The 16,255-nt window shown below is 50.7% G+C and overlaps 1 protein-coding gene across 5 annotated transcripts in view; it reads right to left on the bottom strand.

The window, feature by feature from the left end:
• The window catches only part of MINK1 (misshapen like kinase 1), a 47,496-nt gene extending 33,037 nt beyond the window's left edge, over positions 1-14,459 (bottom strand). For all 5 annotated transcript variants that reach the window (XM_057713926.1, XM_057713929.1, XM_057713934.1 and 2 more), the window contains exon 1: positions 14,124-14,459. In XM_057713926.1, the coding sequence (XP_057569909.1) occupies positions 14,124-14,180 (57 nt within the window). In that variant the 5' untranslated portion in view covers positions 14,181-14,459. The remainder of the gene's footprint in view (positions 1-14,123) is intronic.
• Positions 14,460-16,255: the final 1,796 nt, after the last annotated feature.

Raw genomic sequence — 16,255 nt, 5'->3', positions numbered from 1 at the left:
CGGGGGTGAGGCGCAGGTTCTCCCCCTCTGGCTGAGTGCTTCCTCAGGGCGGGCCCAGAGCTTTTACACAAAAGGGCGTGCAGGGCCAGAGGGACGACGCGGCCACTGCTGGGATTCCTGACTCAGGGGACAGGACACACAAGAGTTTCAAGTTCAGATGTTAGATTTTGAAGTTGCTCTTTTTTCCAGTGAAGCTGGAAGATGGTAGAAAGCTCTATGGCAGGGAAGGGAAAGCCAGGCCCACACCTGAGGGCTTAGTGACTCACCCACTCACAGCCATTAAGATTGAACTTAATACACTGGGTGGTTTTCTCCTTCCCAAACAAAATGTGCAGGAGGAGAGGAATGTTAACAGAACCCCAGGAGACACCCTTTCTGGGCACTTTCATAAGAGAAATCACGCAGCTACCACCTATCTCATGAGCAGTTACCAGGCTAAGCACTTTACTTACACTTTTATTTAACCCTCGAAACAGCCCTATGACGTGGCTCTTGCTATTACCCTCACTTGACAAATGGCAAAAATGAGACATGGGGGTAGTTATGACCTTGCCAGAGGACACACAGTAAGTGACAGAACTGGGATTAGGATTCAGATCTGTCTCCAACACCTATGCTTTGTGGGGTGAGTGATGATGGGGAAGGTCCCACTTACCAGGTCAAAGACCAAGGGAAAACACCCTCTTCCCAGGTCAGTCCTCAGCGGGTCTGCCTGCTCTTCCCTCAGCACGAACAGACCCAGGAAAGTCTAAGGACACACACATACTGAAGTTCATACTTCAAACAGCCCTGCGGACCTTTCGTCTGAGCCTTCCCTTTATTTTGTGTCCTCCCCGGATGCCTGGCCCCAGGTCCGCAACGCAACTTCGCCCCACCCTGAGCTCTCTCCACAGCAGGTGCTGCTATGTCCCAGACCAGCTGGGAGACACCACACTCAGTTATCCCACCTTGGCCGGCCCCTCCCCAGTATCGTTCCTCTCAACTCCTCCTTTGCCTGGCTTCACACACATGAGTGCACCTTTCCTTACAGATACCACCCTGCAAAGCGCACGCCTGATCCATTCTGAGTACGAGTGAGTGTTGAGAACAGAGCGCCCCACACAGTAGGCACGTAAAGACTTTCAGGAAGGAAGAGAGGAAAGCGGGGAGGGGACTCTTGGGTCTGGGGGATCTTAAGGATTATCTGGTCCAGTAGTTCTCAAAGGGAATCTGCATCAGATCACCTGGGAAAGCACACATACCAGGGCCCCACCCTGGATGGGCTGAATCACCTGGGGGGGGGGGGGCGGGGGGGGGGGCCGGGCCGGGGTATATGTAGGTTGAAAAAAAGCTACCAGGTCATTCTGACCGAGCCTCTGATTAATAGCCACTGTTCTCATCTGCTTGTTTTGCAAGTGAGGAAACCAAGTCCCAGAGAGACGACACTCATGCTGTAAACTAGAGGGAACTGAAACAGGAACCAGGTCTCCCAGCTCCTCATTCCACGCCGGCTCCATGTATCACATTGCCTCAACGCGCCTGTGTCAGCTCTCCTCCAGGAGCTCTCTGCAGACGCCGATATCGCCCTACGTGAGCAGGTTACAAGGTCAGGGTGGGGGATCTGGGCAGCAGGGGGGACATTAATCATTGACTGGTGAAACACACCTCATCTGCACAGACTGCACCTTGGACTCCAGGCTGACCAAACACACATACGCCCTTCGTTTCTGGCAGGGCCTGGGCACTGCAGCAGAGCAGTATGAGTATCCGAATTCAGATCTAACTAGCTCTGGGACCGCAGCCTGCTGCTGGCACCTTTACAAAAATAAGATGGTTCATGGATGCTCTCTTTAAACACAGGCATTTAAACCATGTTTTGCTTTTATTAGTGGTGGTGATGATAACCCTACCCCGATAGGCACGATGCCAGGCTGCGGGACAGCACCTAGGGAAGGCCGTGTCTCCACAAGTCTGGGAGTGGAAGGTTCCTTCATTCACACTTTGAGCACCAGGCGTGGGTGAACCAGGCTCAGCCCAAGAAAAACAACAAACCCCAATTCATACCTGGCTCAATCTAAGAAAGAAATAGGCTTTAGGTTGTAGTGAGAGGGACTGAGGTGAGAAGGGCCACTGGGCAGACCCTGGAAGGTGATGCTGAATATGTGTAGCTTCCTGTAAGGTAGTGAGTCCTCAGAACCTGGGATCCGACTCGAGGACAGGAGATCTAGGGAAACAACCCTGAACAGGAGACCTACGGACTAGCGGGCCCTGTGGCCTGGATCTTGACCTGTAACACAGGCCTTTCCACGACACAGGGCTCTCCTGCCCTCCTCTCTTCCTGGGACTTGAGGAGCGCCAACCCTGTCTCTCCTTCCCTTTTCCTCCTTTCCCCATGAAGGTCAATAAAGAAACTGTAAATGGTGTGAACAAAGTGAGGAGGTCGGCTAGGCCACTGATCTGGTCACCTCTATTCTAAGAAATCCAACTCAACTCTAGGTCATGCTTTGGGTCTGTTCACAGGTATGGACACCACAGAGGGAAACGGCCTGACCAGGTTCCAAACCGTGCAGGCCTAGAGGCCCAGGAGGGTGACATCAAAGGGGCCTCAAAGGTTGCCCACGATTTCCCCAAGACATCTTTAGCAGCTAAGCACCCCTTCCTCCTGAAAGAATCTGGGCCTCTTCCGTGGCCCAGCATTCCACAGGAAAGATGCTCCTGAGCTCATACTGCCCGATATTAAAAACCCACCCTCCCTTCACTTGATGTTACCCATGTATGAGCTTTCTGTTCCTAATGATACATGAATACGTGTTTGTTGAATAAAGCTTCCAGCCAGAGTTGCACCACTGGCCACCCCTCGGGAAAGGCAGAACACAGGAAGGACAGAGATACCCTACCAGGTCGGAGGTGCTCATCTAAGGGTTGTTTTTTTCTACTTTCAGGGAGACTCCCAGTTAACACTTGAACCCCTCACAGGCAAACACAAAAGTGCTGTTACATTTTATTATCCTCATGTCCTACGTGATCTTCTTTCCACCTTCCTAGAGAAGCTACCCACCAGACCCCCGGGATAAGAAAAGCGGAGGACAAGCAAGACGATTAATACAAGTATAAGAGAACCAGAAAGCGAATCATAACTGCGAGATGGCAAAAGAAGCTGAATACGGAAGAGAAACCCCCACCTTCTCTTTCTGCTGCCTAATTCTTTTGTGATTCCCTGTAGCCATTTCATTTAGAATTCCTCTCGGAGGCTATTGCCTTGTACTGGAGCCAGGAGGGAGGGAAGGGTCCTGGGCGGGCTGATGACACATGGACTTCTGAAACAGGTCACCTCACCTGACTCGACACACAGTAAGCATCTGCTATGTCAGCCCTCTGCTCAGCTCTGCACACACAGAAAGGGAGGAGACACAGAACAGTGCTTGCCAAGGGCTGGGGGAGGAGAATGCGGAGTTCGTGTTTAATGGGGACAGAGTTTCAGCTGGGGAAGGTGAGAAAGTTCTGGAGAGGGATGGTGGTGATGGTTGCACACCAATGTGAATGTACTTAATGCTTAACTCTGAACTGTACACTTAAAAATGGCTAAAATGGTAAATTTTATGTTATGTATTTTTAACTACAATTAAAACATTTTTTTTTAAGATGGGAGGGATGAGATAGTCTTCCTCTCCTCTCCTGTGAAGAACAGGCCTTCATCGGAATCATTAGCTCTCTTTCCTCCAGAATAAATCTGAATTCTTGTGCACGCTTTCCCCTCCTATCATCAGAGTACTCTGCCCAGCAGCCTGACATCCAGAAATCTCTACCAGCTCTGGGCACAGGCCCCATGGAGCTTTCTATTCCCAGCATGTGCCCACCGATGCCAACCTACCAGCAGTTCCCAAAGGCTCAATCTTAAGTCATTTACTAAGTAAATGACTTAAACACACACACAAAAATTTTTTTTAAGTCCCTTACTAAATAAATAAAGTCACTCCCTCTTCTCAAAAAATGCCCCCATGTGATTAAACCTCTCCTCTACAAAGATGCAGATCTAGACCATGTGCCCTTGGAGATGGTGATCATTTCTCATACAGGCTGCCTCCAATCCATGAAACAAGCCATGTTCCACAGTCTCCTAATACCTCAGTATAGAAACTTTATGGACAGTGTAATATTACCCAGAGTGAGCCCACAAAGCCTGTTTGCCACAGGCCACACGTTCACAATTAAAGCAGGCTGAAAACAATACTGCTGCAGGCACACAGTCCAGAACATCAGCTGCAGGGAGCCCTCCCCACAGACACCTGCCACCTGGGCACAGCCCTCCATCAGCACAGGGGTACATGGACTCAGGTTCTGGATTGAGTCTGAACCCAAGTCTTTTTTTTTTTTCTTTTTTTTTTTTAACTTTTTTGGCCACACCACACAGCATGTGAGATCTTATTTCCTCGACCAGGGATTGAACCCGTGCCCCTTGCACTGGAAGCGTGGAGTCTTAACCACTGGACCACCAGGGAAGTCCTTGAACTCAGATCCCTGAGTCCAAATCTGGGATCTGCTGCTTACTGGCTGTCCAACCTTAGGCATATTATTTTTTAAAATTAAATTTATTTATTGGCTGCATTGGGTCCTCACCGCTATGCGCAGGCTTTCTCTAGTTGCGGTGAGTGGAGGCTACTCTTCGTTGTGGTGCATGGGCTTCTCATTGTGGTGGCTTCTCTTGTTGCAGCACATGGGTTCTAGGCACGCAGGCTTCAGCAGTTGTGGCACGTGGGCTCAATAGTTGTGGCTCATGGGCTCTAGAGTGCAGGCTCAGTAGTTGTGGCGCGTGGGCTTAGCTGCTCTGCAGCATGTGGGATCTTCCCAGACCAGGGATCGAACCCGTGTCCCCTGCATTGGCAGGCAGATTCTTAACCGCTGCGCCACCAGGGAAGCCCTAGGCACATTATTTAACTTGCAAGTTCAGTAAGCCTTGGTCTCTTCATCTTGAAAATGAGGAAAATGTCCCACTTCAAAGGGTTATTGTGAGGGATAATGAGATTATATAAGGAGGGGATGCACTGTGTGGTAAGTTATTCATTCTTATTCCTATTCCACCCCAGAAGCCCTACTGAAATGAATCCACATTAAAATATAAATGATTTGTATCAGAGCAATTTTTGTTCTGAACTAAAGAAAGAGCGAAAAAGAGGGCTTCCTAGAAGTCTGAAGGGATAAAGGAATCGGCAAACTTCTGAACCACGTGCTGCCTGTCCCGCCCAACCCTGCTTCATGGGGTTGAAGGTAGTTTCCACCACGAAGAAGGACCTTGTGAAGGTTAGAGGGGCTTTCTGCAACTTCCCCAAACCTTAGCTAGACCAAGAGCCCATCCAATCCTGCCATTCCAAGCTGGATTCAGAGAGTGAGAAGTGATGGCGGCTGAGCTGCACGACTGCATCCACACACCCCCATCCACACGCCCCCACCAGCCACTCTACTCCCAGCCACTCACCCACCTCAAAGCTCTGTTCTTCTCCAAAGGATACGAGGCAAGTGATCTTCTTCCCTCTAGTTATTCCCTGCAATTTGAGCAACCACACTCACTCAGCACACCTCTGTCTTCTAGGGGCCAACCTCAGGATTCAAAGACCCGAGAGAAGAGATAAATGTGCCCGCCTCCTCTCTCACACTGCGACCACACATGTACCTCTGCCTCCCATGGCTCAGGCTTTGGGGCGCCCCTGTCCAATTGTTCTGTTTAGTTTGAAATGAAGTATAGTTAATTTACAACATTGTGTCAATTTCTGGTGTACGGCAGTGATTCAATACATATTTTTTTCCAGATTATTTTCCATTATAGGTTATTACAAGATATTGAATCCGTCTGAATCTTTTCTTCAAGACTCTTTCCTGAGCCACTCAGAACTGAAGACCATGTACGACAGGCTTTCAGCCACTTTCTTACAAATGTGCCTTGAAAGAGAGAGTGGGTGGGTGGTGAAGAGAGAACATGAAAATCTTCTTCCTTGCAGTCTGGCTTTGCAGCCTGCCCATTTTACCTCCAGAGGTGTGCTGGCAGACAAATAAAAGCTGTGAGAAGAGCTGTGTGCCATGCGCACAAGGAGTCATTTGCAGCCTACATTCTTCCCTCCACCCAGAAAGAAGGAAAGGAGGGGACTCGGGATCTACTTCCAACTTTATGGAAGAAACATGTCTAGTCCTTCACCTGGCCTTTCCCATGTTCACTAACAAGTTCACGAGAGGCACTGTTGGCAATTTGGGCGGAAAACCAGTTCTTCAGGGACTTCCCTGGTGGTACAGTGGTTAAGAATGTGCCTGCCAATGCAGGGGACATGGGTTTGATCCCTGATCCAGGAAGATACCACTTGCCGTGGAGCAACTAAGCCCGTGCACCACAACTACTGAGGCTGCACTCTAGAGCCTGAAGGCCACAACTACCGATCCCACGTGCCACAACTACTGAAGCCCGTGTGCCCTACAGCCAGTGCTCTGCAACAAGAAAAGCCACTGCAATGAGAAGCCCGTGAACTGCAACGAAGAGTAGCCCCCACACGCAGCAATGAAGACCCAATGGAGCCAAAAAAAAAATAAATAAATAAATAAATTTATTAAAAAAACAAAACAATTCTTCAATGTGCAGGGTGGTCCCCACAGACTAAGTGCTGTTAGTGCTTCCCAAAGTGACAACGAAACCTCCCTTCCCAACATTTCCAAACACCCCCAGGAGGACAGTGCCACCCTGGTGGAGAAGCACTAAGGACCTATACTGTTTTGTGTCACATGGTGCCCAGCACATACGAGGCACTCTGGTGGGAAAGTCATAAAAATACTTAGCTCCAGGGACTTCCCTGATGGTCCAGTGGTTAAGACTCCATGCTTCCACTGCAGACTGAGCCTTAACCCTGGTCAGAGAAGGGTCTGATCCCTGGTCAGGGAACTAAGATCCCACATGCTGCGGCCAAAAAATTGAGGAAAAAAAGAATCCTTGGCTCCATATCTCTTACCAAGCAAGCAATTACTGCACGCCTACTGTGTGCTCAGCACTTTTGTAGGCACTGTGAGGATGAACAGGAGGTACGGATCACGGTCCCTACACATAAGGAAGTGACAGGGAACACAAGACCATGAAATATTATTCGATATGGGTAATATATATTCCAACGCTGAATTACAAGGTCTGTGAGGAGGTGGGGAGGGTGACCAGTGAGGGCTGGCCCAGTCAGGGAGCCTTCGTAGGAAAAGTGGAAGTTGAGGTGGCTTGAAGGAGGTGGAATTTTCTTCACTCAGCCCTACTGAGCCTCAACTTGTCCCTGCAAGGACCCCTGTTCAAAGAACACTCCTCCAGGCCTCTGTCTGCAGGAGCAATTCAGCAAGCCAATCCCTTCAGCTCCTGTCCCCGGATGGTTTCTGGTGGAAGAGGGTGTGAGAAGTTCCTTCTCCCTCAGAAGACCCGCTGCTGCCAGGCCTGCTTTCAGGAGGCCCTTCTCACCCTAAAGGCAGAGCAGAGGTGCAGTCACCGCCGCATGCACTTGACTTAGTCAACAGACTCTGAGTGGTGGGGGCTCCTGGGCGTGACGACAGACACTCTCCGCTTCACTTGTCACCCTTGGCCGCATGAGGCTCTCCTGCCGTGGGGACATGCACGTCCCCCCTCAGTGGAAGGTCTTCCTCCCTGCTCCCTCCCCAACCATCACCATCTCCATGTCCTCCACTCATCCCTCTCTCCACGGGCTGTGCCACCAAACACGTCTCACAGCCCAGCCCACCCTCCTGACATTTCAGCCGCTCCTGGAGGCTGGCTCCTCCAAGAAGCCCAAGACTGTAGCTTCCTCAACCCTGTTTCATTTCAAACATGCAAAATCAGCGACACTCCCCCTACACACCCCACTCATCCTTGACTTGTACACAATGTAAACTGAGAGTTGCACCTATTTATATACAGCATCGACCTCATGTTAGGTAGAATCCCACATCTCACAGACCACAAGAGCTAAGCCCAAGGCGGGGCCTACCTGTGCTTATTCCTGTGAAACTTAGCTACCTCCCAACCCTGGCCACCACTCGGGCTAGTAACATCGATTCTCACACACACACACAGATGAAAATGTTAATTAGCTTGACTGTAGTTATTATTTCGCTATATCTATGTCTATCAAAACATTGTACACCTTAAATACATATAATTTTTATTTAAAATATACTGTAAAACACCTAGTGGTATACACAGTATACCGTTCTCCCTCATACACCTACTTTAGACAACAAGCACACTCACTCACCCTCTGCAGAGCGACATGAGTCCACACAGACCCAGTACTCAGAGACCCTCCCCCCAATAAATTAAAATGAGAGGCATATGCCCTTTCCATGTAATACCCTTACCCTTTGAAACAAACTTTTCCCCCTCCCATAGGAAGGTTCAGAAGAAATCTTTTTGGAAACTAAGCCGGGAGTTTGCACCCCATCCTCAGATCCCTGGCCCTTGGTTGCTGACCAAATGCTCCACCCTAAGAAGGGCCCTGATCCAAGGTCCCCCAGTTCTGGCCATCCCCAGATTCTACCTGCTGGTTCACCTCTGTCTACTCTTTCTGTGGCAATGCCAGCTCAGTTTTCTGACATGTGATTTGTTTCTCTCTCAATCCACCAACCACTTCTGTCTCGTAAAAAGCAAAAACAATTCTTGCGATGGGCTCTCATGGCATGCCAAAGTTTTCTGCTAGAGTCCTTATCATGGCTTACAATTTTATGTATATGTAATTATACACATATGATTATTTTATTAATGTCTCTCCCCCCTACTAGACTGTAGGACTTGTGTGTCATTGTATCCTCTGTGCCTAGTTCTAGCTCTTCCTCAAGCAGAACAGAAAATCCTACCCACCATCAGCAAGTACATCCTTGGCTGTCTGACCACTGGACGAAATCTCCAGGGGCTCCTTGGATCACCACAATTCCATCCCTTTCTTCTCTCCTCCTTCTGCCATTCCCTACCCTTATTAAAAACAAAAGCCTCAAGCACTTTTCCAATTACCCTCTGCAAGAGCTTCCCATAGATGGAAGAATCCCAGACTCCAGTCAAGGACTGGCTGGTTAGGAGAAGGGCAGGAAGAATAGAAGAGAGGAGAGAATACGGGCTTCTACCAAGTCATGTTTCTGGATCTTCCTATACCCTGTGGGCATTCAAGCAATGCTTTGACAGATGACTTATTAACCTGATCACTTTTTGTTCAATTTCTTCAACCTACTAAAGAAAAAACTGAGGGAGTTGTGGGTGTAAAGTGGGTGCTGGCCGGGGGGGGGGGGGGGGGACGGACTGCATATCAGATTTCAAGATGACTGACCAGGGACAACAGAAAAATGAGTATAATTCACAGCAATCAGGTTTAACAAAAACTTCCTGACCCTGAGGGTTCTAAGATGATGAGGAAGGCACTAACAGTTAAAAAAAGGAGGGAGCCTTAGCTTGCAAAGGCATTGCTTAGGGGGATGCTCCCAGAGCTCTGATTAAATAGCTTAGAATAGTATGAGCACACTATTACATCCTTCCTGTAGTATCTAGAATCTGATTCTCAATACAGTAGACCAACAATGTTTGGTGACTGACTGATCCAGAAAAGGATATTATTGATAACTTTCTCTGGTACAAGTCTGGAGACAGAAAGATTAGTCAGGCAGACTCTGAGATGGCTCCTGGAGATACTCTGCAGTCCCCAGAACTGTTTTATGGTCCTGGGTTGAGAGGCCACTGCATTCCTTATTTACAGACCAATGCTAAAGTGCAAGCTTGTAAAGAGCCATTGCACACTTCCTGCTATCTCGTTCCCAGGATGACAAGTAAGGATACTCAACATACCCAAGCTGTGTGAATTACCCCCTTTTAAGCACACAGTTCAGAGTTGAAAGGAATGGAGGACAGATGTGAAGTCAGGATTCTATACAGCGTAGTCTTAACTGAGCTCCTGGGATAAGCTTGAGGGGTGGGCCAGCCGGCTCTCTTGCTGACCCTCTTACTGTTCTCTTAACTGTGCAAACCTCACTTCTCCAAAGACCCTCCCCTCTGTGTATCATGAAGGGCTTTGCTCTGGCCTATTCTGCAGCATAAAAGGTGGTGATGTCCCTTCCCCCCTTTGGGGGATGGCTAAACACCCAGTTCCAGCAAAGTTCTCTGCAACCTTCCTTCCCTCCTCTTGCCAAAGCAGCTTTTCACTTCACTCCAAGTCCCACTAGGTCCCCAAAGAGCCCCACCCCCATTTGCGGTTCTCTAGGAAAAAGTCCCAGTCAATGCCATTGCTTCTGCTGCAGGAGGTCAGCCTCACCATCCCCTGCCTCAGGCATCTGCCGTCAACATTTGGACAGCGAGCACATCAGAATGCAGCAGTTGCCCAGCGGCCCAGAAATACATGTCCAGAACTGCCAGCTTCCCGAGTGGTGCTGGCTCCACAGCCTTGTGAAGAGAAAAGGAAGGGGAAGAGACTCCTCCAAAGAACAGACACAACACAAGAGCATTAGAGAAAGAACATCTCTGTCAGCACTACTACCCGGCAACAAGTCCCTCCTGACCGCCCGCCATGGTATTATTTCAATACAGCCACACTGAGCACAGCTCCCCGGTTCCAAGGACACTGCAGTCTAAAACCTCCAGCTGGCTGGACAGTAAAGAGAAGCTGCTCGGTTTATGAAGTGGGTCAACTAAAAGGGACAATGCAAAAGGAGAGAGGTCAGCCCAGGGTCTGCTCCCTCCTTGTCCCGTCCACTTCCACTGATACTTATTCTTTGTGAGAAGCCAAAAGTTCCAAGTCAGAAGATTCTCCTGGAATATAACCAAGCTTGGACACAGAGAAGATTTGAAACAAGAGGCCACTTTTTCTCTTGGAAGATCCTAACATTACTTCAAGGACATCGCTCAGATGGAGGCTTCCAGAATTCTGTTTACTACCAGACAAGGTTTGATTCCAAAAAACAACTCAGAGAAGATAGATTCTTAATTGTGTATATATAAAAAGCAAGAGAAAGTCTAAAAAGCCTCACATGTATTGAATGCTTTCTCTAAGCAAGCACTTGCTGAGAGCTTTCATTTGTTATGATACGCATTTATTCCACAAACAGTTGAGCCCCGGCTATATGCAAAACACTGTTACAGGCACTGGGGATGCAAAAATGAACAAAACAGTCAAAATCCTAACTTTCACTGAACTTGCATTTTAGTTGGGGTTGATAAATATAAATATATGTTAGCGGGTGATAAACACTATGAAATAAAGCATACTAAGGGATGCCATATAAACATTCACGTAAAAATGAAGCAGCAGAGGGAGTGGTATTTTGGATACACTTGTGCTGGAAGACTTCTCTGATTGTCATCTGAGAACAATTAACAATAAGGACAATCATAGGGGCATGATGTGCCAGGAACTGAACTAAGTACTCAACATGCAGTATTTCACTTAATTCTCAGCAACTCTGAGTTCAGTACCATCACCACTATTCAGAAGGGCAAACAGAGCCTTAGAGAGGTAAGGCCCTTTGCAGAATCTGCAGCAAACTAGGGAAGAAGGGGGAGAAAGGCTAAGGTTACACAGTAAGTGAGAAAGCAGGGACTGGAACTCAGGAACACAACCCCATGCTACTGCGCTGGTGGATAAATAGAGCCTCAAAGAGGTCAAGCGTGTCTGTGGTCACAAAGTGGCAGGTCCACCCGCCTCTCCACACACGGCTAAGAGAGAGTGCAATTCAATCCTCCCTAATATCAAACCATTACTCTCATCACCAGCTGAAAGTCATGCCTTATCTTGAAATAAGAGGAGAAAGACAACTTGGGCTCTTCGAGGCCAGCTAATAAATGCTGTATATGCTCCTCTCCCATCCCCCTCCCCAGGCCCCCAACACGACCAAGGTGATGCAGTACCAGGAAGCATGCTTTCCTGCTAATTCTCCAGGTTGCCATTTCTCACTGGAGAACAGACATGAACAGAACAAGAGATGACTGAGCTGCTCCACAGGGGCTCTCTGAGGTGGGGTAGAGGGGACAAGCCCTGAGAAAAGGCCAGCAGCAAAGAGAAAGCAGGCCCTCTGCAGCCCCACTTCAAAGAAAGCACTCCCTCAAGCCCAGGAGCACTGGGGTGGTAGCGGGGGAAGGGGAATGCTTTCTTATGAAGCGTGAGGCAGGAAAGACACAGCGCTGGGAGCAGGTCATGGAGCTCTCCTGAGGAAGGGAGGGGAGAATAAGGCAGGAGGCGATTGAGGAAAGAGGCTAACACTGCCTTAAGTAGAGAAGTCCAGAAGGGAAATACCACATCCAAGGTCAGAGGGTGTTTGCAGAATTGCTGGAAATCCCGGGTTGAGGGTCCAGGCCAGAAGAGGCTGAAGGAAAAGAGAAGCCCAAGCAGAGTCCCACAAGGTTAAGCCAAAGGTCATGACTTGGACCCACCTGTTTTTTACTATAGATCAGTCAACACAGCCACAGGAACCTGTAGCCAAAGTTAATCAACACCAAGGTGGGAAGGGAAGGTGGGGGTTCATCCTAAAGACAAGTTCATTAAGGGGAGCCTGGATTTCCAGCTTATACCCAAGCTGGCTTAACTTGAGAATCACAGTTTAAACTGACTTTAAGAATCTCCCTCCTAAAGCCTTCAGACCCTCATCCCACCAACACACACACACACACACACACACACACACACACACACACACACACACACACACACAGAAATCAATGTTCTGTCTCCCTCCTCAGCAACTTGTCATCTTATCTCCAGCAAGTCAGGTCTCCTAGCCCAACACTGCACCAAACAAATTATGACCTGAATGGCAAGAAAAACTGTGTCACCTAGAGAAACCCAATTAAAGACATGACTCTGCTCTCTTCAATTCCCCTCTCCCCTCCAGTCATATCCGGGGCACCTGTGTGGCTGACCGCCTTTTCCCACTACTGGCCGCGTTCCCTGGCTAACTCAAAAGCCAGAAGACCATTTCAACGGGGGCCTCCTGAGCAGCTAACCCAGAGATGAGAAATCTTGCTCTCCCAGCACCTCGGCCTGCTGAGAAAGCTGGAAGGACACAGCACAAAAACACCCCCTGGGGGACAAGCTGGAGTCTTCACCTTGAAATCACTCAGTTGCCCCTTAAACCAGGGCTTCCTGCTGAAGAAAAACACATAAATGCTGCTGAAAGCTCCCAAATGAGGGCATGCAAGAGCCCCAGGAGGGACAACGAATAGGTATTTCGAAGAAATTCCTGCTGCAGTTGTTTCCTCTGATTCCTTTTCTAACGAGCCCCTCCCTGGAGAGATCTCCATCGCCTCCCCCTCCCTCCAGCAAAGCCATGAATACCCAGGCTTTTCCAAACCTGAGGGACCACACGCTGCATGTGTTTGTGTGTGTACGGACATTTAAACATCCTCTTCCCAGCCCAGGCCAGAGTTTCTGAAAACAAGAAACGCGTCCCCTCCTCCCCCAGTGCACTTGTCTTTCCTCCCAGCCCCACGCTGCTGCAGAGTTGGTAATGTAATATGCGGGGACCCTGAGACCGGAAATGCCTGGTTCTGGACTGCTGCACTTGAAAGGCGAGCGAAGGCACGGGCAGAGCCGAGCAGGAGGATGAGGGCGGCTGTAGGAGGTGTGCGGCGGAGAGGGGAGGCCGAAGTGCCGACCGGGGAAGAGATGCAATTCAGGGCTGGGCGAGGAGGAGACAGGGTGATGAGGAGGAGGCTGGCAAGGCAGTGGCAAAGTCAAATTTCAAGGAGCCGAGAAAGCGGAGGGGGAGGAAGATCGAAGTAAGAGCAAGGGGAGAAAGAGGCCCCAAGGGAGGTCAGGGGCCAGGGAGGGGCACCACAGTAAAGATTCTGCAGGCTCACGGGAACCAGAGGGTGACCCTCAAAGCCCTGGGAGGAGGGGGGTCCGGAACCTGAGTAAAGGTAGAGGAGGAGGGCAGAATGGGGGCGGGGCACCCCAGGGCGGGGACCGAACTGGCTCCCAGAACCTGCAGCGCGTGGAGAGCGGAGGGGAGCGGAGGGCGGGGGCCCGGCGGCGGCGGCGGGCGCCCGGGAGAGGGGCGGGGGTCGCCGCGGGGGAGCGGGGGCCCGGGGAGAGCGCGAGGCGTGTGGCCACCCGCTCCCCCGCGGCGGGGACCGGAACCAGGGCGAGGCTGGGGGGCGGCGCGCTCACCCGCAGGGCGGACAGGTCGATGTCGTCCAGGCTGCGGGCGGGGGCTGGGTCGCCCATGGCCTCCGCCGGGAACGGGGCCCCGGGGCCGCTCACGCTCCGGCTTGGTTATTCCGCTGCCGCCGTCGCCGCTTCTCCCCCATCGGGGGATCCCGGGGGCGGACTCCACCGCGCCTCCCCCGGAGAACGGGGAGGGGGGAGGGCCGGCGGGAGGACCGACCGACCCACTGACAGGAGCTATCGCCCCGGAGCCTGCAACCCGAGCCTCCCGACTCTCCTGCGCAGGCGCGGAGTGGCCGAGCTTCGGCAGGGTGGAAGAGGGAACGTGACGCGAGCGCGCCGGGTTCCCCCTCCCCCTCGGCGCCGACACCTGCGCGCAGGCGCAGGAGAGAGAGCGAAAGGCGCGCGCGAGGACTGAGCGACCGCGCGAGCCTGGCGTGAAAGAAGTGGGCGGCGGCCGAGGCGGCCGGGGAGCGCGCCCACCAGCTGGTGCGCGTGCGCACACGCGTTTCCTTCCCTTCCCCTATTTTTTTGCCCTTTCTCTCCACCATTTCCTTCTGAGCTCCCCTTTGACGCCTTTCCTTCCCTTTCCTTCCTCTTTCGTGTGCCCAGCTGCCAATCAAGCCACCCACCTCTCTATTTGCGGGGGAAGGGGGGCGGGACCCAACCCCCTCTATTACTAGGGGGGTTGTTATGGTAACTCCCCACGCGAGGGCTGGGTAGCCTCTAGATAGGATGGGCTGTCCACCCACCTAATTGCCATGGCAACAGTGGAGCCGCTGAGGGAGGGGCCTCTTCGTGAGAACTTGGCTGGAGAAACTACCTGGGGGCTGGGGAGTGGCGAGGGGGAGTGGCGAGGGGGACTGGCTGCCTCAGCAATGCCCCGACCCCTTACCCGGCTGCAGTGGAGAGTGTTGAGAAGGGGCTCTCAGATCTCAGGATAGGGAATCCAGCCGAAGACCTTTGTCCCTGCACCTCTTGTTCTGCACAAAGGAACTATTTCAATATTCATTGACTGATCACTGGAGCTGTGGGGGGTGGGGGTGGCAAGGGGAGATGGAGGGGAAGAGGAGGAGGAATCTATGTCCAACCCCTTCAGATCTTGCTTGGATCACCTTAGGTCTAGTCATGTTGGCGTAGCACCCCCAGCCATTAGCCTCACTGGAGGCTGGGTAATGCTATACAAAGAACGGGAGTCATATTCTGCCACTGACATGCTGTGTGACCTTGAGCAAGTTGCTTTGCTTCTCTGGGCCTTTCTTTCATTGTGAATTTGAAAGAAAGAGAAGGCTGTTTGATTTCTGATATCACCTCCAGCAATGATGGAATCTCTGAAAGACCCCACTGCCAGCCTTAAAGTAAACATCACTTAGGAGAGTTTGAATGAAAAGTCCTTGGAAAGAGGCAGACACATTCCTTTCTGGATACCCTTTTCCTTTGCAGATTCCAATGCACATCCAGATCCAGTCTTGCTTCCCTCCCACCCCCCCACCCCCCCCAGTTTACCTTGCTGTTGTCCTTGTCCAAGCCACAATCATCACTCACTTCCAATACTCTTTTTAGCCTCCTACTTGGTCTTCTTGACTGACCTCCATAAGTCAGTTATCTATACTCAGAGTGCATGATTTTTCTAAAACTCAAATCTGATGTCACTCTTCTGTTTAAGATCCTTCACTGGCTCCCCACTATCTTTTGAGCCTAAAGTGTGGCAACCATGACCCTTCAAGATTCTGCCTGCTTCTGCTGTCCTGTTTTTCAATACTCCACCATTCAACCTCACGTGTTCTAGCCATATGGAAATCTACACGCAGTTCCCAGAACTCAACAGACACTCCTCCAGCCTTTGCACTTGCCATTTCTTCTCCCTAGAATATTCTGACCATGCCCATTCTCACTGACTTTTGCTTTGTCCTTCATGTCTAAATTACCTCCTTGGGACTTCCCTGGTGATCCAGTGGTTAAGACTCCGAGCTCTCAATGCAGTGGGCCTGGGTTTGATCCCTGGTCAGGGAACTAGATCCTGCGTGTCACAACTAAAGATTCCACACGTGGCAATAAAGATCCCGTGTGCCACAACTAAGACCTGGCACAGCCAAGTAAATTTCAGTATATGTGCTGCCGAAGCGAGCACTTGC

Source organism: Hippopotamus amphibius, chromosome 17, assembly GCF_030028045.1.
Source record: "Hippopotamus amphibius kiboko isolate mHipAmp2 chromosome 17, mHipAmp2.hap2, whole genome shotgun sequence".
Classification (NCBI taxonomy): Eukaryota; Metazoa; Chordata; class Mammalia; order Artiodactyla; family Hippopotamidae; genus Hippopotamus; species Hippopotamus amphibius.
This window is presented reverse-complemented; position numbering and strand designations above follow the sequence as displayed.